Here is a 22,119-nt window from a genome sequence, read left to right as displayed (position 1 = left end):
GTCACCCAGGCTGGAGTAGAGTGGTGCGATCTTGGCTAACTGCAACCTCTGTGTCCTAGGTTCAAGCAACTCTCCTGCCTCAGCCTCCTGAGTAGGTAGGAATATGGGCACCTGCTAACGCGCCTGGCTAATTTTTGTATTTTTAGTAGAGACGGGGTTTCACCATGTTGGCCAAGCTGATCTCAAATTCCTGACCTCGTGATCCACCCACCTCGGCCTCCCAAAGTGCTGGGATTACAGGTGTGAGCCACTGTGCCTGGCCAAAAAGGAAAAATTCTTTCAGATCATTTTCTTTTTCTATTCTTTTCCCTATTATTTTGAGAATTTTTACATCACTGTTCATCAGGGATATTGGCCTGTATTTTTGTTTTACTTTTTTTTTTTTTTCTTAATCTGTCTTTGGTTTTGATATCAGGGTAATACTGGTGGCCTCATAGAATGAACGTGGAAGTATTCCCTTCTCCTCTATTTCTTGGAATAGTTTGAGTAGAATTGGCGCTAGTTCTTCCTTAAGTGTTTGGTAAAATTCAGAAGTGAAGCCATCAGTTCCTGGCGTTTTTTAGCTGGGAGATTTTTATTATGGCGTTGATCTCATTACTTGTTATTGGTCTCTTCAGGTTTTGAATTTCTTCATGGTTCAGTCTTGGCAGGTTGCGTGTATCTAGGAATTTATTCATTTCTTCTAAGTTTATAGTTGCTCATAGTAGCCTGTAATGCGTCTTTGAATTTCTGGGGTACTGGCTATAATGTCTCCTTTTTCATTTCTGATTTTATTTATTTGGATCTTCTGGTTCTTTTCTTAGTCTGGCTAAAGGTTTGTCAATTTTGTCTATCTTTTCAAAAAATCACCTTTTGTTTCATCACTCTTTTGTACTTTTCTTTGTTTCAATTTCATTTATTTATGCTCTGATCTTTATTTATTTACTTCCACTAATTTTGGGTTTGGTTTCCTCTTGCTTTTCTAGTTCTTTAAAATGTATCATTAGGTTGTTTATTTGAAGCTTTTCTACTTTTTTATGTAAGCACTTACAGCTATAAACTTTCCTTTTACTACTGCTTTTACTGTATCCTATCGGTTTTGGTATGTTGTTTCCATTTTCAGTTGTTTCAATAAATTTTTTAATTTCCTTTTTAATTTCTTCATTGGCCCACTGGTTATTCAGGAACATGCTGTTAAATTTCCATGTGTTTGTATAGTTTCCAAAATTCTTCTTGTTAGGATTTTTAGTTTTATTCCATTGTGATCAAAGAAGATACTTGATATAATTTCATTTTTAAAAAATTTTATGGACTTTTTTTGTGTCCTAACATATGGTCTGTGCTTGAGAATGATCTGTGTGCTGAAGAGAAAATGTTTATTCTGCAGCCATTGAATGAAATACTCTACAAATATTGATTAGGTGTATTTGCATTTGGTCCGTAGTGTAGATTAAGTCCAATATTTCTTTTTTAATTTTCTCTCTGGGAAATCTGTCCAGTGATGAAAGTAGAGGGTTGAAGCCTCCAGCTATTATTGTTTTGGGGCCTGTCTCTCTCATTATCTGTAATAATGCTTTGTATATCTGGGTGCTCCAATGTTGGGTGCATGTATATTTACAATTGTTATACCCTCTTGCTGAATTTACTCCTTTATCATTATATACTGAACTTGTTTGTCTCTTTTTATGTTTGCCTTCAAATCTTATTTTTTCTGATATAAATAAGTATAGCTACTCCTATTTTGTTGTTTGTTTCCACTGGCATGGAGTATCTTTTTCTATCTTTCTTTTTTTCAGTCTGTGTCTGCTTTTATGAAAGCAGAAGTATTTTATGAAAGATGAAGTATTTTTTTTGTAGGCAACAGATCTTTGGGTCTTGTTTTTTTAATCCATTCAACCACTCTGTGACTTTTGATTGGAGACCATAGTCCGTTTACATTGTGTTATTACTGATAAGGACTTACTCTGCCATTTAAAAATTTGCTTTCTTGTTCTTCTGTGGTTTTCATTTCCTTCTTTCCTTCCTTCCTGTCTCTTTTTTAGTGAAGTTGATTTTCTCTGGTGGTATATTTTAATTTCTTGCTTTTTATGTTTTGTATATCTGTTGTATGTTTTTTGACTTGAGGTTACCATGAAGCTTCCAAATAATATCTTAATACTCCATTATTTTAAACTGACAACAACTTAACATGGATTGTGTAAATAAACAAGCAAAGAGAAAACTAATAAAAAACTCTTTACCCTTCAACTTCATTGCCCTGCTTTCTAATATTTGTTGTTTCTGCTTATATCTTATTATACTGTCTGTCACTTGAAATGTTATTGTAGTTATTTTTGATAGGTTCATCTTTTTACTCTTTCTACTCAAGATATGAGTAGTTTACACACCACAGTTACAGTTTACAATATTTTTCTGTGTTTTTCTATGTACCTAGTAATACCAGTGTGTTTAGTTCCTTCAGATGATTTCTTATTGCTCATTAATATCCTTTTCTTTCACATTGAAGAACTCTCCTTAGCATTTCTTGTAGGACAGATGTGGTGTTGATGAAGTCCTTTTTTTTTGTTTTTTTGTTTTTTTGGTCTGGGAAAGCCTTTATTTGTCCTTCATGTTTATAAGATCTTTTCACTGGATATGGTATTCTAGGATAAAAGTTTTTTTTTCCTTCAGCACTTTATGTCATGCCACTCTCTCCTGGCCTGTAAGGTTTCCACTGAAAAGTCTGCTGCCAGAAGTATTAGAGCTCCTTTGTAGGTTGTTTCTTTTCTCTTGCTGCTTTTACATTCCTTTCTTTTTCTTTGGCCTTTGGGAGTTTGATTATTAAAGGTCTTGAGATAGCCTTATTTGGATTACATCTGCTTGGTGGTCTGTAACCTTCTTGTACTTGAATATTGATATCTTTCTCTAGGTTTGGGAAGTTCTCTGTTATCCCTTCGAATAAACTTTCTACTCTAATCTCTCTCTGCCTCCTCTTTTAAGGCCAGCAACTCTTGGATTTGCTCCCTTGAGGCTATTTTCTAGATCTTGTATGTGTGCTTCATTTTTTTTATTCCTTTTTCTTTTGTCTTCTCTTACTGTGTATTTTCAAATATCCTGTCTTTAATCTCAGTAGTTCTTTCTTCTGTTTGATTAATTCTGCAACTAAGAGACTCTGATGCATTCTTTAGCATGGCACTTGTGTTTTTCAGCTTTGGACTTTCTGTTTGCTTCTTTTTGATTATTTCAGGCTCTTTGTTAAAGTTATCTGATAAGGTTCTGAATTTCGGCTAGGCACAGTGACTCATGCCTATAATCCCAGTACTTTGGGAGGCCAAGGCAGGTGGATCACCTGAGGTCAGGAATTCAAGACCAGACTAACCAACATGGAGAAACCCATCTGTACTAAAAATACAAAATTAGCCAGGCATGGTGGCGCCTGCCTGTAATCCCAGCTACTCGGGAGGCTGAGGCAGGAGAATCACTTGAACCCGAGATCGCGCTATTGCACTTCAGCCTGGGCGACGAGAGTGAAACTCTGTTTCATAAAAACAAAAAACAAGACCTGAATCTCTTCTTTGTGTTATCTTGAATTTCTTTGCACTTCCTCAGCACAACTATTTTGGTTTCTCTGTCTGAAAGGCCACATAATGTCTATCACTCCGGGTTGGTCACTGGTGCATTGTTTAATTCGTTTGGTGAGGTCATGTTTTCCTGGATGGTCTTGATGCTTGTAGATGTTCATCAGTGTCTGGGCATTGACGAGGTGGGTATTATAGTCTTCACAGTCTGGGCCTTGTATCTGTCCTTCTTATGAAGGCTTTCCAAGTATTCAAGGGGACTTGGGTGTTGTGAATTAAGTCTTTGGTCACTGCAGCCGTGTCTACATTAGGGAACACCCCAAGCCCTATGGCTCTTGCAGACTCAGTGAGGTACTACATTGGTGTTCTTGGGTGAGATCCAGGAGAACTTCCTGGATTACTAGACGTAGACTCTTGTTCTCTTCCCTTAATTTCCACCAAGCAAATAGATTCTCCCTGTCTGTACTGAGCTGCCTTGCAGCTGGGGGAGTGGTGATACATGCCTCTTTGTGGCACCACCACTGGGACTGTGCTGGGTGAGATCCAAAGCAAGCATAGTACTGGGTCTTGCCTAAGGTCCACAGGGATCACTGTATGGCTACTGCCCATGTTCCCTCAAGGCCCAAGGGCTCTGCAGTCCACAAGTGATGAATCAGCGAGGCTTGTGTCCTTCCCTTCAGGGCAATGAGTTTCCCTTGTCTCTGGGTGGGTCCAGAGAAGCTGTCTGGGATGCAGGGCCTGGAGTCAGGAACCTTAGGAATCTGTTATATCTGGTGTTCTGTTCTGAGGTGGATGAGCTGGCATCCAAGATACAAAACAAAGTCCTTCTCATTCTTCTCTCTCAAGCAGAAGGAAGGAGTCTTTCCCAGAGCTACGAGCTGCATTGCCTGGGGTTGCAGGAGGAGTGATACAAGTACTCCCTTGGCTGCCCTAGCTGGTGTCTCACTAGGTCGCATGCACCCCAAGTCCACTGGCTCTAAGCCCAGCACAGCACAGAAGCTTGCCCACGAATTAGAGCCCTTACGGCCCAAAACTTGCCCTTCAGTTTATTTCAGATCCCAGAGCACCTTATCCCGTGGTGGTGGGGCTTGCCAGAACTCTGGTTCTGACCACTGGGACGGAGGCTTCCCTTCTGACTAGTGCTGGTCTAAATGCTCCCTCTGTGGATGCTGGCTGAGTTCTGCCTGGTGTTGCTTTCTGCTGTGACAGGGCAGCACTAAATTCCATTGCTAAGTCCCACAATCACTCTTTTTTTTCCCTTCCACAAGTGCATAAATTATCTCTCCACACCATGCTGCCAGTGCCAGGGATTAGGGGAAGGACAGTGTAGCAATTCAAGACTATCTTTCTTATCCTATTTAGTGCCTCTTTCCTTAATATGATGTTAAAACCAAGTACTATGATTGCTTATCTGACTTTTGGTTCTTAGGAAGGTGATTTTTTGTGTGGATTGTTGTTCAATTTGGCGTTCCTGCTTGGGGGACGATCACTGGAGGCTTCTCTTTGCTCATCTTGCTCCTAATGGTAGAATTTTTAACACATAGTAATAAAACATATGACAACAAAAGTGCAAAAGATGCAGTGAGAGGGAAGTGGAAGTTTGGTGTTATAATATTGTAAGGATATTAAGTTATCCATGCAATATATAGTATTGATTGGAGGTAGATTGTAAACCTTCCTACAACCATTAAAACAAACAAAGTTATTTAACATACCAATAGATAAGATCAAATAGAATTTTTAAAAAGTAATTTTATCAAAAGAAGGTGCAAAAGGAGGGTAAAAGAACAAATGAGACAAGTATGAAACTAGTAGGAGGAAGATAGACTTAATTACAGCCTAATAAGTAATTAGGTTGAACTAAAAGGCAAGACACAGTTGAACTAAAAGGCAAAATTGTTAGATTGGATGAAAAAGCATGATACAACTCTCTGCTATCTGTAAAAAAATTCATTTCAAATATAAAGGCAGAGGTAGTTTAAAAGGATGGCAAAAGATATACCATGCAAGCACTAATCATAAAGCTGGAATAGCTATATTACTCTCAGAAAAATTAGACTACAGACAGATAATAATACCAGAGATAAACTGTGACATTTTATAATATAATAGGATTAATACATGAAGAAAATATAATAGTACATATGTGCATTTAATAGCAGAGCTGCAAATAACATGAAATATAAGCTTACAGAATTGATGAGGAATAGCTATATCAAGAAATATAGTTAGATATTTCAACATAACTCCTCTCAGTAATTGATACAAAAAAATAGGACATTAACATGATGCTTCATAGTTGAACAGTACTACCAATCTTTACCTAATAGAAATATTTAAAATACCGGCCAGTCTTGGTGGCTCACGTCTGTAATCCCAGCACTTTGGGAGGCCGAGGTGGGTGGATCACAAGGTCAGGAGTTCGAGACCATCCTGGCTAACATGGTGAAACCCCGTCTCTACTAAAAATACAAAAAATTAGCTGGGCATGGCGGCGTGTGCCTGTAGTCCCAGCTACTTGGGAGGCTGAGGCAGGAGAATGGCGTGAACCCGGGAGGCAGAGCGGAGCTTGCAGTGAGCCAAGATTGTGCCACTGCACTCCAGCCTGGGCGACAGAGTGAGACTCCGTCTCAAAAAAAAAAAAAAAGAAATATTTAAAATACTACACACAAACTATAGAAAATACACATTGTTTTTAGATACGGATGAAACATTCATGAAATTAATGTAAGAATGAGCAAAAAAGGAAATAAGAAATCCTAAGCAGATGAACTTAAGAACTCAAACTAGATATTTCTAGTTCTAGAAAGTTCATAGCAGGAACTAGAAAAGTCATAGCAAGTTTTTCTTTATAAATTGCAAGCTAATTCAGTTTTTGCAATGAATGCGGATAACTTAAGTTACCCTATTTTAACATACAAGAGTGTCAGTTTAGCTTTAAAAAAAAAAAAAACCCAGTTTACCTATATGCCCTTTACAAGAGACCATTTACAACAAAGTGGCATACAAAGAAAGAAGGAGTTGCAATATTAACAGGCAAAATTGAATTCAGGGTGTAAGTCACTAAAAGGTCAAAGGGGAATGTTTTATAGTGATAAAAGTCGTGCTTCAGTAGGTCTTAGATAAAAAGCCTGCAAGATATGAAAAATAATTTTAAAAAATCAAACATGCCATTGCATCAAGAGAGGAAACACCATAGCCAAAGGATACAAAGAAAAATCTGACTTGAATTAACTACATAAACCAGTTAGAGAAGAGTACCATTACACTATGTTGGAATATTGAAAATCTACAGCAAGCATAATAGTTAATGATGAAACATTAGAAATCTTTTCATTAAAGTTCAAAACAAGATATGCATACTTACTGTCACATCTATTTACCTGGGAGCTTCTAGCCATTGTAATGAATTGAGTCATAAATATTGAAAAGAATTAATAAAATGTATTAATTTTAAATGTCTGTACCAAAAACAAAGGCAAACAATTAATAAACTAATAGAACTAAAATAGAGTTGTTACTTGGCCGGATTCAAAATTAACATGCAAAAATTAGCACCTTTTCTGTATACCAGCAATATCTAATTATAACAATGAAAAGTAAAAGACTTTATTATAAAAGTCACAGGACTGTTTCCTAAGAATAAATTTGATAATATATATGGAAAATTACATAATGAAACTTATAAAAATTTATTGAAAATTCTAAAAGGTCTGACTAAATAGGCATACTCTGTTCATTGACTGGAAAATTCACTAGTGTAACAGATTAATCTGTAAATAACTCCAACATTAATCAAACTTCTCATGGAATTATTTCATTAAATATTTATCTAAGAAAAAGTATATGAGAGAGGACTCATACTTTTGAACATCTCCATAATTAGCACTCCAGCCCAAGGTGGCATCATCTGTGCCTGGTTCATCACATTAACCTCTGAACTCTTCCATTTTTACACTTGCCCTCTCCACCACCATCCACCCAAGCCCTACAGCCTAAACTGAACACTCAGAGTGATCCTTTAATAATAGATTGCTTAGTTCAATTCTTTTGATGAATTTAAAAGAGGGTATTGTTTAGAAAGATTAAGTAATTGAATCAAGGTTAAAAAATTAGTAAGAAGTAGAGCCATGATTTGAATCCAGTATTTCTGATTCTAGACCCTATTCTCTTCAACACTAGACTATACTGTATTTTATTAGCTCTTTCTGTGTTGAGGTTATTTTATTATTTTTGAAAGATTCTCATAGATGTCTGACATATGTGATGATAGATGACACATGAAATACGTAGCTTGGCCCCATGAAAAATATACTTAAATTTCACTTGTAGACAGATAGCTGACCTGGGATGAAAAATTGTCTTGACCCATTGTGACATTTCTCATGTTTATATGGTGATAAAGAAAAATCAGAATTTTAACTAATCTGTTATTCATAAGGATATTATCATCTTTTCTACTTGGGCTTTTAGGCTTAACACCTTTTTTTCTCCTGTGGCACATTTGATTGCACTCTTAACTGTGGTGCTAAAATAAAACTTAACTTCAGTGATCACAGAACCTGATGTTGAAATAATCTATTTTTGGAAATGCTGGGTTTATGGTAATGAGAAAGTTGTATAATGTTGTTATGGCAACCAAAATCCTAAAGTACAGATTAATGACAAGCTCACTGATTTTTGGAAGTAAGCAGTTCATTTCTTATCTCAGTTCAGTTTTAAATAATTATTTAAAATACAGTAAATTTCTTTGAACATATTTTAAAATGAGAATAATATCTCCATTTAGTTATAGATCAGTCTTTATCATGATTTTAAAATTTATAATACCAGATTTTTATGACACTGTGACGTTTGTAACTGGACAAATTGAATTTCTCAATGTATAGTATTCTGATACATTAGTAGCTGAAAAAACATTGCCTTCTTTAAAATTATATAACAAGCTGATCTCTCAATATGTTTTTTTCCTAACAGTAAATTAGCTACCTGATTATTATATTTGCTATATGATGTGCTGGTATAGCAGCTATTTTCTAAGTGTAAGAGATGTTAAGAAAGACCCTTCAAAACTTGGAATTAGGCAAATAAGTTCTGAGAGAACAGCATGTCATTGCAGGGTCATAATGAAGCATTGTTTTTAACAGGCTCATCAATAATTATTTATTTAGGGAATGGGCCTTTGTTTGATTCTCTGTTTACTATTGATTAAAGGTTCCAAATTCTGTGGACATGTTAATTTATAGATTCTGTGTGGTAGAAGAAATAGCCCCAAAGCTATGGTTTTTCTTGCTCTGTAGCACATTTGTACCTAACCTGTTTTGTTCTAACTGTCCTTTTCAAATACCTGTAAATGACCAGTTTCTCAAAATGTGCTTTGAACCAGCTTTATCTTCTTAGTAGTTTCCTCATCAATGAGTTATTAAATTTTTGACCCATCATTAATTTGTATGAGAATCATCTTTTTAATTTTTTAAAAGTTATACTTGGACTGGGAAGATCATTAAACCATCCAAAGGCCCATAGGACACCCCTTAATAAATTAATACCCCTGAGGATTTCGTGGTAGCAAAGAGACAGGAAGGTTAATGGTCTACCTGTTTAGATGATCATAGCTTATATTCAAATAAAAAGTTACACCATTCCAAGATGGCCGAATAGAAACAGCGCCGGTCTGCAGCTCCCAACATGATCGACGCAGAAAACGGGTGATTTCTGCATTTCCAACCAACGTACCTGGTTCCTCTCATTGGGACTGGTTGGACAGTAGGTGCAGCCCATGGAGGATGAGCAGAAGCAGGGTGGGGCATTGCCTCCCCCAGGAAGCACAAGGGGTTGGGGGATTTCCCTTTCCTAGCCAAGGGAAGGCTGACAGATGGCAGCTGGATAAACGGGACAGTCCCGCCCAAATACTGTGCTTTTCCAACGGTCTCAGCAAACGGCACACCAGGAGATTATATCCCTCACCTGGCTAGGCAGATCCCAAGCCCATGGAGCCTTGCTTACTGCTAGCGCAGTAGTCTGAGATCGACCTGCCAGGCAGCAACCTGGCAGGGGGAGAGGCATCTGCCATTGCTGAGCCTTGAGTAGGTAAACAAAGTGGCCTGGGTAGCTCTAACTGGGCAGAGCCCACCAGAGCTCAGCAAGGCAGGCTGCCTCTGTAGTATCCACCTCTGCAGGCAGGGCATAGCTGAACAAAAGGCAGCAGAAACTTCTGCAGACTTAAACATCCCTCTCTGACAGCTCTGAAGAGAGCAGTGGTTCTCCCAGCACTGTGTTGAGCTCGGAGAACGGACAGACTGCCTCCTCAAGTGGGTCCCTGACTCCCATGTAGCCTAACTGGGAGACACCCCAGTAGGGGCTGACTGACACCTCATACAGGCGGGTGCCCCTCTGGGATGAAGCTTCCAGAGGAAGGATCAGGCAGCAATATTTGCTGTTCTGCAGCCTCCGCTTGTCTGGAGTGGACCTCCAGCAAACTCCGACAAACCTGCAGCTGAGGGACCTGACTGTTAGAAGGAAAACTAACAAACAGAAAGGAATAGCATTAACATCAACAAAAAGGACATCCACACCAAAACCCCATCTGTAGGTCATCAACATCAAAGACCAAAGGTAGATAAAACCACAAAGATGGGGAGAAACTAGAGCAGAAAAGCTGAAAATTCTAAAAACGAGAGAGCCTCTTCTCCTCTAAAGGATTGCAGCTCCTCACTAGCAATGGAACAAAGCTGGATGGAGAATGAGTTTGACGAGCTGACAGAAGTGGGCTTCAGAAGGTCGGTGATAACAAACTCCTCTGAGCTAAAGGAGGATGTTTGACCCATCGCAAGGAAGCTAAAAACCTTGAAGAAAGATTAGATGAATGGCTAACTAGAATAAACAGTGTAGAGAAGACCTTAAATGACCTGATGGAGCTGAAAAACATGGCATGAGAACTATGTGATGCGTGCACAAACTTCAATAGCTAATTTGATCGACTGGAAGAAAGGGTATCAGTGATTGAAGATCAAATTAATGAAATAAAGCAAGAAGAGAAGTTTAGAGAAAAAAGAGTAAAAAGAAACAAACAAAGCCTCCAAGAAATACGGGATTATGTGAAAAGACTAAATCTGTTTGATTGTTGTACCTGAAAGTGACGGGGAGAATGGAACCAAGTTGGAAAACACTCTTCAGGATATTATCCAGGAGAACTTCCCCAACCTAGCAAGGCAGGCCAACATTCAAATTCAGGAAATACAGAGAATGCCACAAAGATACTCCTCGAGAAGAGCAACTTCAAGACATAATTGTCAGATTCACCAAGGTTGAAATGAAGGAAAAAATGTTAAGGGCAGCCAGAGAGAAAGGTCAGGGTACCCACAAAGGGAAGCCCATCAGACTAACAGCAAATCTCTCAGCAGAAACTCTACAAGCCAGAAGAGAGTGGGGGGCCAATATTCAACATTCTTAAAGAAATTTCAACCCAGAATTTCATATCCAGCCAAACTAAGCTTCATAAGTGAAGGAGAAATAAAATCCTTTACAGACAAGCAAACGCTGAGAGATTTTGCTACCACCAGGCCTGCCTTACAAGAGCTCCTGAAGGAAGCACTAAACATGGAAAGGAACAACTGGTACCAGCCACTGCAAAAACAGGCCACATTGTCAAGACCATCGATGCTAGGAAGAAACTGCATCAACTAACAGGCAAAATAACCAGCTAACATCATAATGACGGGATCAGATTCACACATAACAATATTAACCTTAAATGTAAATGGGCTAAATGCCCCAATTAAAAGGCATGGACTGGCAAATTGGATAAAGAGTCAAGACCCATCAGTGTGCTGTGTTCAGGAGACCCATCTCACATGCAGAGACACACATAGGCTCAAAATAAAGGGATGGAGGAAGATCTACCAAGCAAATGGAAGGCAAAAAAAAGCAGGGGTTGCAGTCCTAGTCTCTGATAAAACAGACTTTAAACCAACAAAGATCAAATGAGACAAAGAAGGCCATTACATAATGATAAAGGGATCAATTCAACAGGAAGAGCTAACTATCCTAAATATGTATGCACACAATATAGCAGCACCCAGATTCATAAAGCAAGTCCTTAGAGACCTACAAAGAGACTTAGACACCCACACAGTAATAATGGGAGATTTTAACACCCCACTGTCAATATTAGACAGCTCAACAAGGCAGAAGGTTAACAAGGATACCCAGGACTTGAACTCAGCTCTGCACCAAGCAGACCTAATAGACATCTACAGAACTCTCCACCCCAAATCAATAGAATATACATTCTTCTCAGCACCACATCACACTTATTCCAAAACTGATCACATAGTTGGAAGTAAAGCACTTCTCAGCAAATGTAAAAGAACAGAAATCACCACAAACTGTCTCAGACCACAATGCAATCAAATTAGAACTCAGGATTAAGAAACTCACTCAAAACTGCACAACTACATGGAAACTGAACAACCCGCTCCTGAATGACTATAGGGTAAATAATGAAATGAAGGCAGAAATAAAGATGTTCTTTGAAACCAATGAGAACAAAGACATAATGTGCCAGAATCTCTGGGACATATTTAAAGCAGTGTATAGAGGGAAATTTATAGCACTAAATGCCCACAAGAGAAAGCAGGAAAGATCTAAAATTGACACCCTAACATCACAATTCAAAGAACTAGAAAAGCAAGAGCAAACAAATTCAAAAGCTAGCAGAAGGCAAGAAATAACTAAGAGCAGAACTGAAGGAGATAGAGACACAAAAAACCCTTCAAAAAATCAATGAATCCAGGAGCTGTTGTTTTGAAAAGATCAACAAAATTGATAGACTGCTAGCAAGACTAATAAGAGAGAAGAATCAAATAGACACAATAAAAAAAAAGATAAAGGGGATATCATCACTGATCCCACAGAAACACAAACTACCATCAGAGAATACTACAAACACCTCTATGCAAATAATCTAGAAAACCTAGAAGAAATGGATAAATTCCTGGACACATACACCCTCCTAAGACTAAACCAGGAAAAAGTTGAATCTCTGAATAGACCAATAACAGGCTCTGAAATTGAGGCAGAATTAGTAGCCTACCAACCAAAAAAAAGTTCAAGACCAGATGGATTCATAGCCGAATTCTACCAGAGGTAAAAAGAGGAGCTGGTACCATCCCTTCTGAAACTATTCCAATCAATAGAAAGAGAGGGAATCTTCCCTAACTCATTTTATGAGGCCAACATCATCGTGATACCAAAGCCTGGCAGAGACACAACAAAAAAAGAGAATTTTAGACCAATATCCCTGATGAACATCGATGCAAAAGTCCTCAGTAAAATACTGGCAAACCAAATCCATCAGCATGTCAAAAAGCTTATCCATCACGATCCAGTTGGCTTCATCCCTGGGATGCAAGGCTGGTTCAACATACGCATATCAGTAAACATAATCCATCACATAAACAGAACCAATGACAAAAACCACATGATTATCTCAATAGATGCAGAAAGGGCCTTCGACAAAATTCCACAGCGCTTCATGCTAAAAACTGTCGATAAACTAGGTTTTGATGGAACATATCTCAAAATAACAAGAGCTATTTATGACAGGCCCACAGCCAATATCATACTGAATGGGCAAAAACTGGAAAAATTCCCTTTGAAAACTGGCACAAGACAGGGATGCCCTCTCTCACCACTTCTATTCAACATAGTGTTGGAAGTTCTGGCCAGGGCAATCAGGCAGGAGCAAGAAATAAACGGTATTCAATTAGGAAAAGAGGAAGTCAAATTGTCCCTGTTTGCAGGTGACATGATTGTATATTTAGAAAACCCCATTGTCTCAGCCCAAAATCTCCTTAAGCTGACAAGCAACTTCAGCAAATTCTCAGGATACAGAATCAGTGTGCAAAATCACAAGCATTCCTATACACCAATAACAGACAAACAGAGCCAAATCATGAGCAAACTCCCATTCACAATTGCTACAAAGAGAATAAAATAACCTAGGAATCCAACTTACAAGGGATGTGAAGCACCTCTTCAAGGAGAACTAGAAACCACTGCTCAACGAAATAAAAGAGGACATAAATGGAAGAACATTTCATGTTCATGGATAGGAATAATCAATATCATGAAAATAGCCATACTGCCCATGGTAATTTATAGATTCAATGCCATCCCTGTCAAGGTACCAATGACTTTCTTCACAGAATTGGAAAAAACTACTTTAAAGTTTATATGGCACCAAAAAAGAGCCTGCATTGCCAAGACAATCCTAAGCCAAAAGAACAAAGCTAGAAGCATCACACTACCTGACTTCAAACTAGACTACAAGGCTACAGTAACCAAAACAGTACGATACTGGTGTCAAAACAGGTATCTAAACCGATGGAACAGAACAGAGGACTCAGAAATAACACCACACATCTACAACCATCTGATCTTTGACAGACCTGAAAAAAACAAGAACTGGAGTAAGGATTACCTGTTTAATAAATGGTACTGGGAAAACTGGCTAGCCAAATGTAGAAAGCTGAAACTGGGTCCCTTCCTTACACCTTATACAAAAATTAATTCAAGATAGATTAAAAACTTGACTGTTAGACCTAAAACCATAAAAACCCTAGAAGAAAACCTAGGCAGTATCATTCAGGGCATAGGCATGGACAAGGACTTCATGATGAAAACAATGGCAACAAAAGCCAAAATAGGAAAATGGGATCTAATTAAACTAAAGAACTGCTGCACAGCAAAAGAAACTACCGTCAGAGTGAACAGGCAACCTACAGAATGGGAAAAAATTTTTTGCAATCTACCCATCTGACAAAGGGCTAATACCCAGAATCTACAAAGAGCTTAAACAAATTTACAAGAAATAAACAACCCCATCAAAAAGTGGGCAAAGGATATGAACAGAGACTTCCCAAAAGAAGACATTTATGCAGTCAACAGACACATGAAAAAATGCTCATCATCACTGGTCATCAGAGAAATGCAAATCAAAACCACAATGAGATACCATCTCACACCAGTCAGAATGGCAATCATTAAAAAGTCAGGAAGAAACAGATACTGGAGAGGATGTGGAGTAATAGGAATGCTTTTACGCTGTTGGTGCGAGTGTAAACTAGTTCAACCATTGTGGAAGACAGTGTGGCACATCCTGAATGATCTAGAACTAGAAATACCATTTGGCCCACTGATCCCATACTGGGTGTATACCCAAAGGATTATAAATCATGCTAGTATAAAGACACATGCACATGTATGTTTATTGTGGCACTATTCACAATAGCAAAAACTTGGAACCAACACAAATGTCCATCAGTGATAGACTAGATTAAGAAAATGTGGCACATATACACCATGCAATACTATGTAGCCATAAAAAAGGATAAATTCATGTCCTTTGTAGGGATATGGATGCAGCTGAAAACCATTCTGAGCAAACTATCGCAAGGACAGAAAACCAAACACTGCATGTTCTCACTCATAGGCGGGAATTGAACATGGAGAACACTTGGACAAAGGGCAGGAAACATCACACCCCAGGCCCTGTCGTGGGGTGGGGGTGGGGGAGGGATAGCATTAGGAGAAATACCTAGTGTAAATGACAAGTAAAGGTGTGCAGCAAACCAACATGGCAAATGTATACCTATGTAACAAACCTGCACGTTATGCACCTGTACCCTAGAACTTAAAGTATAAAAATTTAAAAAAAGTTACTTTCCCCTTTCAACTGGTCTTTTTGCATATCTTTTGGTGTTGTGAAAAGCAAGAGGACAGGAACAGTCCTGAAGGTACTCCCCATCAGCTATGGGCTAGGCTGTGATTGATCAAAATGGTAAGTAAGTAAAATCAAGTGGATGCCCATGCTAGAACCAGTGTTCAGCATGCACTGCTGACAACAACAACAAAAATTCACTGCTTTCACTGCCTGTACATAGGGTGTTTAGTTGATAAGGACATTCCCAGGTTTCGGAAGCACATGACTGAACTGAGATGATTTGTTGGTCATTTTGGATTTAGTCATAGAATCCTTGAAACTTTTCCATTTTGAATATTGATTATTTGTCACTATAATGATTCATTATTGTTTGAGACTCTGTATTTCATATGTGATATTAGTATTTAATGAATAATTTGGGCTAAGACCAGGCAGGCTAACAGACAATATAGATAGTTACTCTGAACTTTTAAAAATCATTTGATTGGTTGATTGATAGACAGATACTTAATATACTTTTTAAGATAAAGGATGAATTTACATAGTAATTATTACTGTAAATAAAAAGTATAGTAAACTGGCAAGAGGATAAAATGGTTTTAGCACTATAGAAACATTCATTTATATACAAATAATTGATATGCTTTTATAAATCATATTTTGGGAAACTTAGTTCCCTAAAATAATGTATGTGTATGCATATGTGATATATTTATTCATGTAGGTAGTTTTTTTAAACAATAACTCATTAAAATACTCAACTCTCAATGGAATAATATCGCTCAGAAGCTCAAAGTACCTTATAAAGATTAACTAATTCATCTAGTAATTTAACTAGTAGAGGTTAAATTACTTGTTCAAGGCAACAATAGTAAGTGGCAGAGCTTCAACTAGAATGTAAGTTTTCTAACAGTAATTTCCTCCACTATACCATTTTATCTCTACTGTACCCTATAGAACTGATTAGAAAATACTTAATAAAAGTGAGTGTAGGAACCTGTCGCTTTGGTGGTGATGAATAAACTCATATTTGTTCAGAAATGTAGAATCACACTGTCATCCAGAGTTCTTGGTCTTTATGGTTTGAGTTTGACTCAGACTCACTTTAGAGAATCTCCCTTTTCATTTTATTTCTATCCTGTTGGCTTTAGCAGGCAGTTAGCAGGCCAGGAGGAGCAGTTCCTTATTCTTTACTTTTTTTCCTTCCTCCTTCCTTCATGTAATACATGAAGATTTCTTTTCATCCACCAGCTTTGCTTTCTTCATCTTCTCCACCATATGCATGTTCTTTTTTTAACCCCTTCCCTATCTCAGTGGCTTTTTAAAGTGAGGAGCAGATTGAAGACGTACTATACCATCTAACACCAAAATTTAAAATAAATTATAAACTCTTGTTTAGTTTTAACTGGCTTGATTTTATTTAATTATCTATGTTTATGCAGTACTGCTTTATTTTGTTTTTATCTATTGCAGACTTAATGGATTTTCAGCTGTATTGTTAGTTTCAGACATTTGTGAGCTAATTTATATATCTTAGAAATAAATGTGTCAAGTTATAACTAAATTTCAGTAAATTTTAAATTTTTTATCACTGTTACTTGAAAATGAAATTTAAACTTCACTGCTTCAGAAGTTTCAACAATACTACATTTACAAGTTACTCTGAACTTTAAAAAATCATATTAAATATTTATAATTGTACATTTTATACTTTTTATGAGAAGAAATAGCCTTAGTTTGTGTACTCCTTATATATGATCAAATATATACTGTATTGAGATTGAGTATAGACTTGAGTATGAGGCATGGGTAATGAATGCGTTATACACTTCTCAGAAATCTATGTTATTGCACTTAGAAAAGAACTAAGAACACTATTTCTAAAATCCAGTATCTGATTTGTTGCAAAAGTGGGTATCAAATGTGTGTTATATCTAATAAAGTTTTAAAATACTAGTTTCTAGTATGTTTTCATGAAAAATAATTTTTGCATTATTTTGTTACATTCATTGTCAAGCAAATTTAATTACAGGTAAGATCACCAATCAGTAGATCAAAAAATATCTCCAGGCCAGGCACGGTGGCTCATGGCTGTAATCCCAGCACTTTGAGAGGCCAAAGTGGGCGGATCACCTGAGGTCAGGATTTCAAGACCAGCCTGGTCAACATGGTGAAACCCTGTCTCTACTAAAAATACAAAAATTAGCCAGGCATGGTGGTGCATGCCTGTAATCCCAGCTGCTTGGGAGGCTGAGGCAGGAGAATCACTTGAAGTGAGGAGGCCGAGGTTGCAATGAGCCAAGATCATGCCACTGCACTCCAGCCTGGGTGATAAAGTCAGACTATCTCAAAAAAAAAAAAAAAAAAATCTCCAAGCCTCATTTAGTTAAGTCGTTTTCTAAACCAGTTTCTACCATCATCCCTTTCCTTTCAGCAAAAAGGTAGTACAACCAGTAGCACCACTCTACTCTGCTCAGAAAATTTACTCAGCATATCTTTCTACTACTCACTGTCATTTTGGGAGCTTTAGCAATTTTTGGAAAATGTCAAGTTACTTCAACTCACCAAGAGTTTGGACCCCATTAGAACAGTGTACGGATGTTCCAAGATCATAGGTGGACTTCTTATTCCATCCAACTATTTTCTTTTCTAGACCACAGATGCATATATTTCCACAGATAATCTTAAAAATATATTATTCTATCCATTATTACCAAAAAAGAACCTAATTCCTAGAAAAACAAAGAATATGTTCTGTTGATGGTGGCTTCATGATATTGACTTGTGTTACAACTTAACACAATATTACTATTACGCTATAACTATTACGTTAGTCTGGCTAGTCACAATCAGGTACTCTTGACTATGTGAAGAAACAGTTTACCCTGAAATAGCCACTGATTCAGCATTTATGAAAAACAGTGGTGGCTTAAGAGCCCCAGAATAGGACTCTGTAAATAAGGAAAAAGTTATTTTTCTCCATCAAGTATTCAGTGAACATGTATTTATTGAGCATCCATCATATTCAAAATATACTGGATTTTACGGGACATATGAACACAAACAGTGTTAAGTTACTTGAAATTTTGCAGGACAGGTAAGACACGAACAACATGTATTTCTGTAATATAATAATTTTTAAAGGACATTTTGGAAATTGGGCTATATGTCAGTCATATCCATTTGATGCAGAGCTAACCCCTTCCTAATACAAAACTGTTGGGATCTGAACATCAAGAAAATGTAGAAGCTTTATTGTAAGTTAGGAGTGGTAAAAGCTATATGAAAGGAACAGAAAAAGTACCATGGACATTCCACAAAGGAAGTAATTATTTCTAGCTCTAAAGATCAGATAAGACTTCATGGATAAGAGAGAACATTTTTGCTGAACGTTAAGAGCATTTAAAAGTGGTGAAAGAGGCATTCTAGGAAAATGAAGTAGGAGCAAAGGAACTGAGATCAGCAAGACTAGAGCCGGGAGAATAGTCAGGGGTAGCATTGGAATTAGAGTAGTGATAGGGAAAGTGTTAGATGATTTTGAATGGTAGGAGAAGGAATGTTGGCTTCTCTGAAACCAAAAGAGGCCATCAATGCTCTTTGAAGGCTCCAGGTAAGAGAAAGATATGATAGAAAGTATGCCTCAGAAACATTAATCTAACAACAGTGCATAAGATGGATTGAATATGGAAGATACTGAAAGAGAGAAGAATAGATAGGAGTTTGCCTGTACTCCAGGCAAGAGGTCATTTTAGAACCTGAACTGAGGTGATACGACATTGTTATGCCATTAACACAAGTAGGAAACTACAAGAAAAGGAGGTTTGGAAGCAAAGCTTTAAAAACACATTTTTATGGCCGGGCGCAGTGGCTCACACCTGTAATCCCAGCACTTTGGGAGGCTGAGGCGGGCGGATCCCGAGGTCAGGAGATCGAGACCATCCTGGCTAACACGGTGAAATCCCGTCTCTACTAAAAATACAAAAAAATCAGCGGGGTGTGGTGGCGGGCGCCTGTAGTCCCAGCTACTCAGGAGGCTGAGGCAGGAGAATGGCATGAACCCAGGAGGCGGAGCTTGCTGTGAGTCAAGATCGCGCCACTGCAGTCCAGCCTGGGTGACAGAGCGAGACTCCATCTCAAAAAAAAAAAAAAAAACACATTTTTATTTTAGTTTTTGTAAAAATCAGAAAATTAGTACCAGTGTTCTCATGGCTAGTACCATGAGAACCATTAGTACCATCTTCTCGTGGTGATACATGAATAGTACAAATAGCTGGGGATGACAGGAAGTTAATGTCATGGAACTATGCAGAGAGTTGTTGCACTTTTAATGAACCAATACTGTTTTTTCTAGCTGGATAATTTTGTAAACATTTGCAAAACTCTGTTCTTTTGTGTGCTTTTGTAGAAATGTGTATTTGTGAGAAAGCTGTGATTTACTGCAAGCGTCACATTTTAGCTTGGGGTGATAGAGATGAAGAGAAAGCTAGGAGATGTGGTTGTTAGTGTAAAAGCTATAGGTGAAAGAGCAGTTTAAGTTTTCTGAGAGATAAAAGTGTTGATAAATTTGAACAATTGTAAGCATCTTTCTTTAATGTATTACCACTTTTGCAAAATCAATACATTGACATTGGGTCACAGTTTTTGTTTCTTATTTAGCAGTCCTGTGTATCAGGCACAAATATATAGCAGTTCACTCTATATCAGGAACAAAACACAGTCCATGCCCTCTGCAACCTATATAGTAATGGAGAAAGATTTAATAAATAATAAATATAAAATTATGTTTTATCCCCAAATCAGGATTAATTGTGTACCCGTATAGTGATTCTTAAATAGTGTATGTGTGATGATAATGAAAGTGAAATGTATTGATTGAAATGTCAAGCTGTCTTATAATTCTTAGTAAAAATATTTTTTTCAAATGATATGTTTACATTTTGTTTGCTTATCAATAGAGAGCAGATCGTAAAACAATCTACAGAATTAGTCTGCAGAGCCTATGGTGAAGTGTATGCAGCTGTGATGAATCCAGTCAATGAATACAAAGATCCAGAGAACATTCTTCACCGATCGCCACAGCAAGTGCAGACGCTTCTTTCCTGATTATCTTATTTCATTGTGTTAGCAAAATATGACCTCCCTAAAACACTGAAGGTTATTTTTTATTCTTTGAATTTTTACTTTAAAATTTGATAGTTACAGTTTTCTTTGTATCATGAGATTGTAAGTCACGATACTTTTTTTTTTTTTTTGGTCTCAGTAACATGGAAGTAAATAACATGTTGACCTGAGCTATTATTGCTGTGTATCTACTCTAAATAAGATGCTCTATTTTTTTGCTAGCCATCTCTCCAGCTCTGCAGTTTTCACTGTATTCAGGAAGCATAAAGTAATACGAAAGGTTTGAAGAATGTTTTTTACAAGACTAGTAGTCCTAAATTAACAGCATATAAAAAATTTGTCTAAATGTAAGAATTAGTGTAAGGATATGACCTAATAAATGTCTCCTTACCTAAAGATTCATTTGCTTTCTTACTAATATGAGTAGGTATACTTAGTAGTTTTTCTGAACCTAGCCTATGTCTCTGTCCCCAGAAGAGCTGCCCTTAAAGAGTTGTTAGAAGGGAGAAAAATAACAGTGAATTGTGCTTCTGGTGTATATGGCAGTGAATCTCCTTTCTGTTCTACTTTAGCATACTATATATATTTGAATGCATACATTTTTACACAATTTTAAATATACACTCAGCAATAATGAGAAAAAAAGAAGAGAGAAAAGTGATTTAAACAGGATGGATTCCACTCTGTGGGAGCCCTCAATGGAACTCAAGGTGGAACTCAGCGTTTCCAATGAACTCTCAGCATGTAGACAGCCTGAGCTGTGTCTAAGGCTGGTGTTTAAAGATGGGTATTGGTCATACAATACGGGTCCTAAATCCAACCAACTACACATTTTATCTGGTGTTCAAACCAAGAAACAATGATCTACTCAAACACTGGAGAAAAATCTGCCAGAGGAAGGGTTGCCCATTGGCGGTGTGTCTTATCTCCATGGTGTAACTGGACTCTGACTTTAGACCATTACCTATTAGGAAGATTCAAAATGACTGTATTTTTAAAGGAATAAATCCCAGTGTGCCTGATTTGACATTCTTATCAGCAAAAAAACTTGATTTCTAGTAAATCTATAAAAAGGGGCAAGTCCCTAAATTTCAAATGAGAAAACTGAAGCACAAGGAAAAAAATAACTAATTCGAAATATTTTGAAAAGTAATAACATTAATATTTGTAGAAGATTATGTTGTATATAACAAGTTAGTATTTATAGAGTATGACCTATTTATCTGAAGTTTATAATTATTTTTACCTAATACAATTCTTTTTGGAGTAAGAATGATTATATAATCATTATCTATTTGGGTATAAATCTGTATTTTTAGTTTTTTTCCCTTCGATTAGTATGTGTTATATATAAAAGACAGAAAATAAAGTATAAATCAAGAACTTAATTTTAATATAATTTATTTCTACAGTGAAAGAAGATTTATACCTTGCCATGAGTAAATTCCTTTGTTTTATAGGGAAAAATTTATTGTGCTTTTTAGCTGGCTTTTTTTCAAATAAAATATTACAATATGTCTAGAGCAGCAATTATTGCAGCTATCCTGTAGATATACATCCTATTGATGTGTTTTTAGAAAATGCACTAATAGAAAAGGAAGTACAACATAGGGCAAAACTGAGATAATCAATGAGACTCACAGGTGAAATTTGGTATGTGTAATCTTGAGAACTAAGGCAAAGTAAAACATTGTAAGTAATAATCCATTAATATAACACCTAAATTTGCCATTACTC

At 37.1% G+C, this 22,119-nt stretch overlaps 1 protein-coding gene across 1 annotated transcript in view; it reads left to right on the top strand.

Moving 5' to 3' along the window:
• Nucleotides 1-21,898, top strand: part of COG6 (component of oligomeric golgi complex 6) — a 97,824-nt gene extending 75,926 nt beyond the window's left edge. Inside the window, exon 19 of the mRNA XM_033234544.1 lies at nt 20,217-21,898. Coding sequence (XP_033090435.1) covers nt 20,217-20,364 — 148 coding nt within the window. The 3' untranslated portion in view covers nt 20,365-21,898. The remainder of the gene's footprint in view (nt 1-20,216) is intronic.
• The last annotated feature ends 221 nt before the right edge of the window (nt 21,899-22,119 follow it).

The sequence above is a fragment of the Trachypithecus francoisi genome, unplaced genomic scaffold (genome assembly GCF_009764315.1).
Source record: "Trachypithecus francoisi isolate TF-2019V2 unplaced genomic scaffold, Tfra_2.0 Contig01461, whole genome shotgun sequence".
Lineage (NCBI taxonomy): Eukaryota > Metazoa > Chordata > Mammalia > Primates > Cercopithecidae > Trachypithecus > Trachypithecus francoisi.
This window is presented reverse-complemented; position numbering and strand designations above follow the sequence as displayed.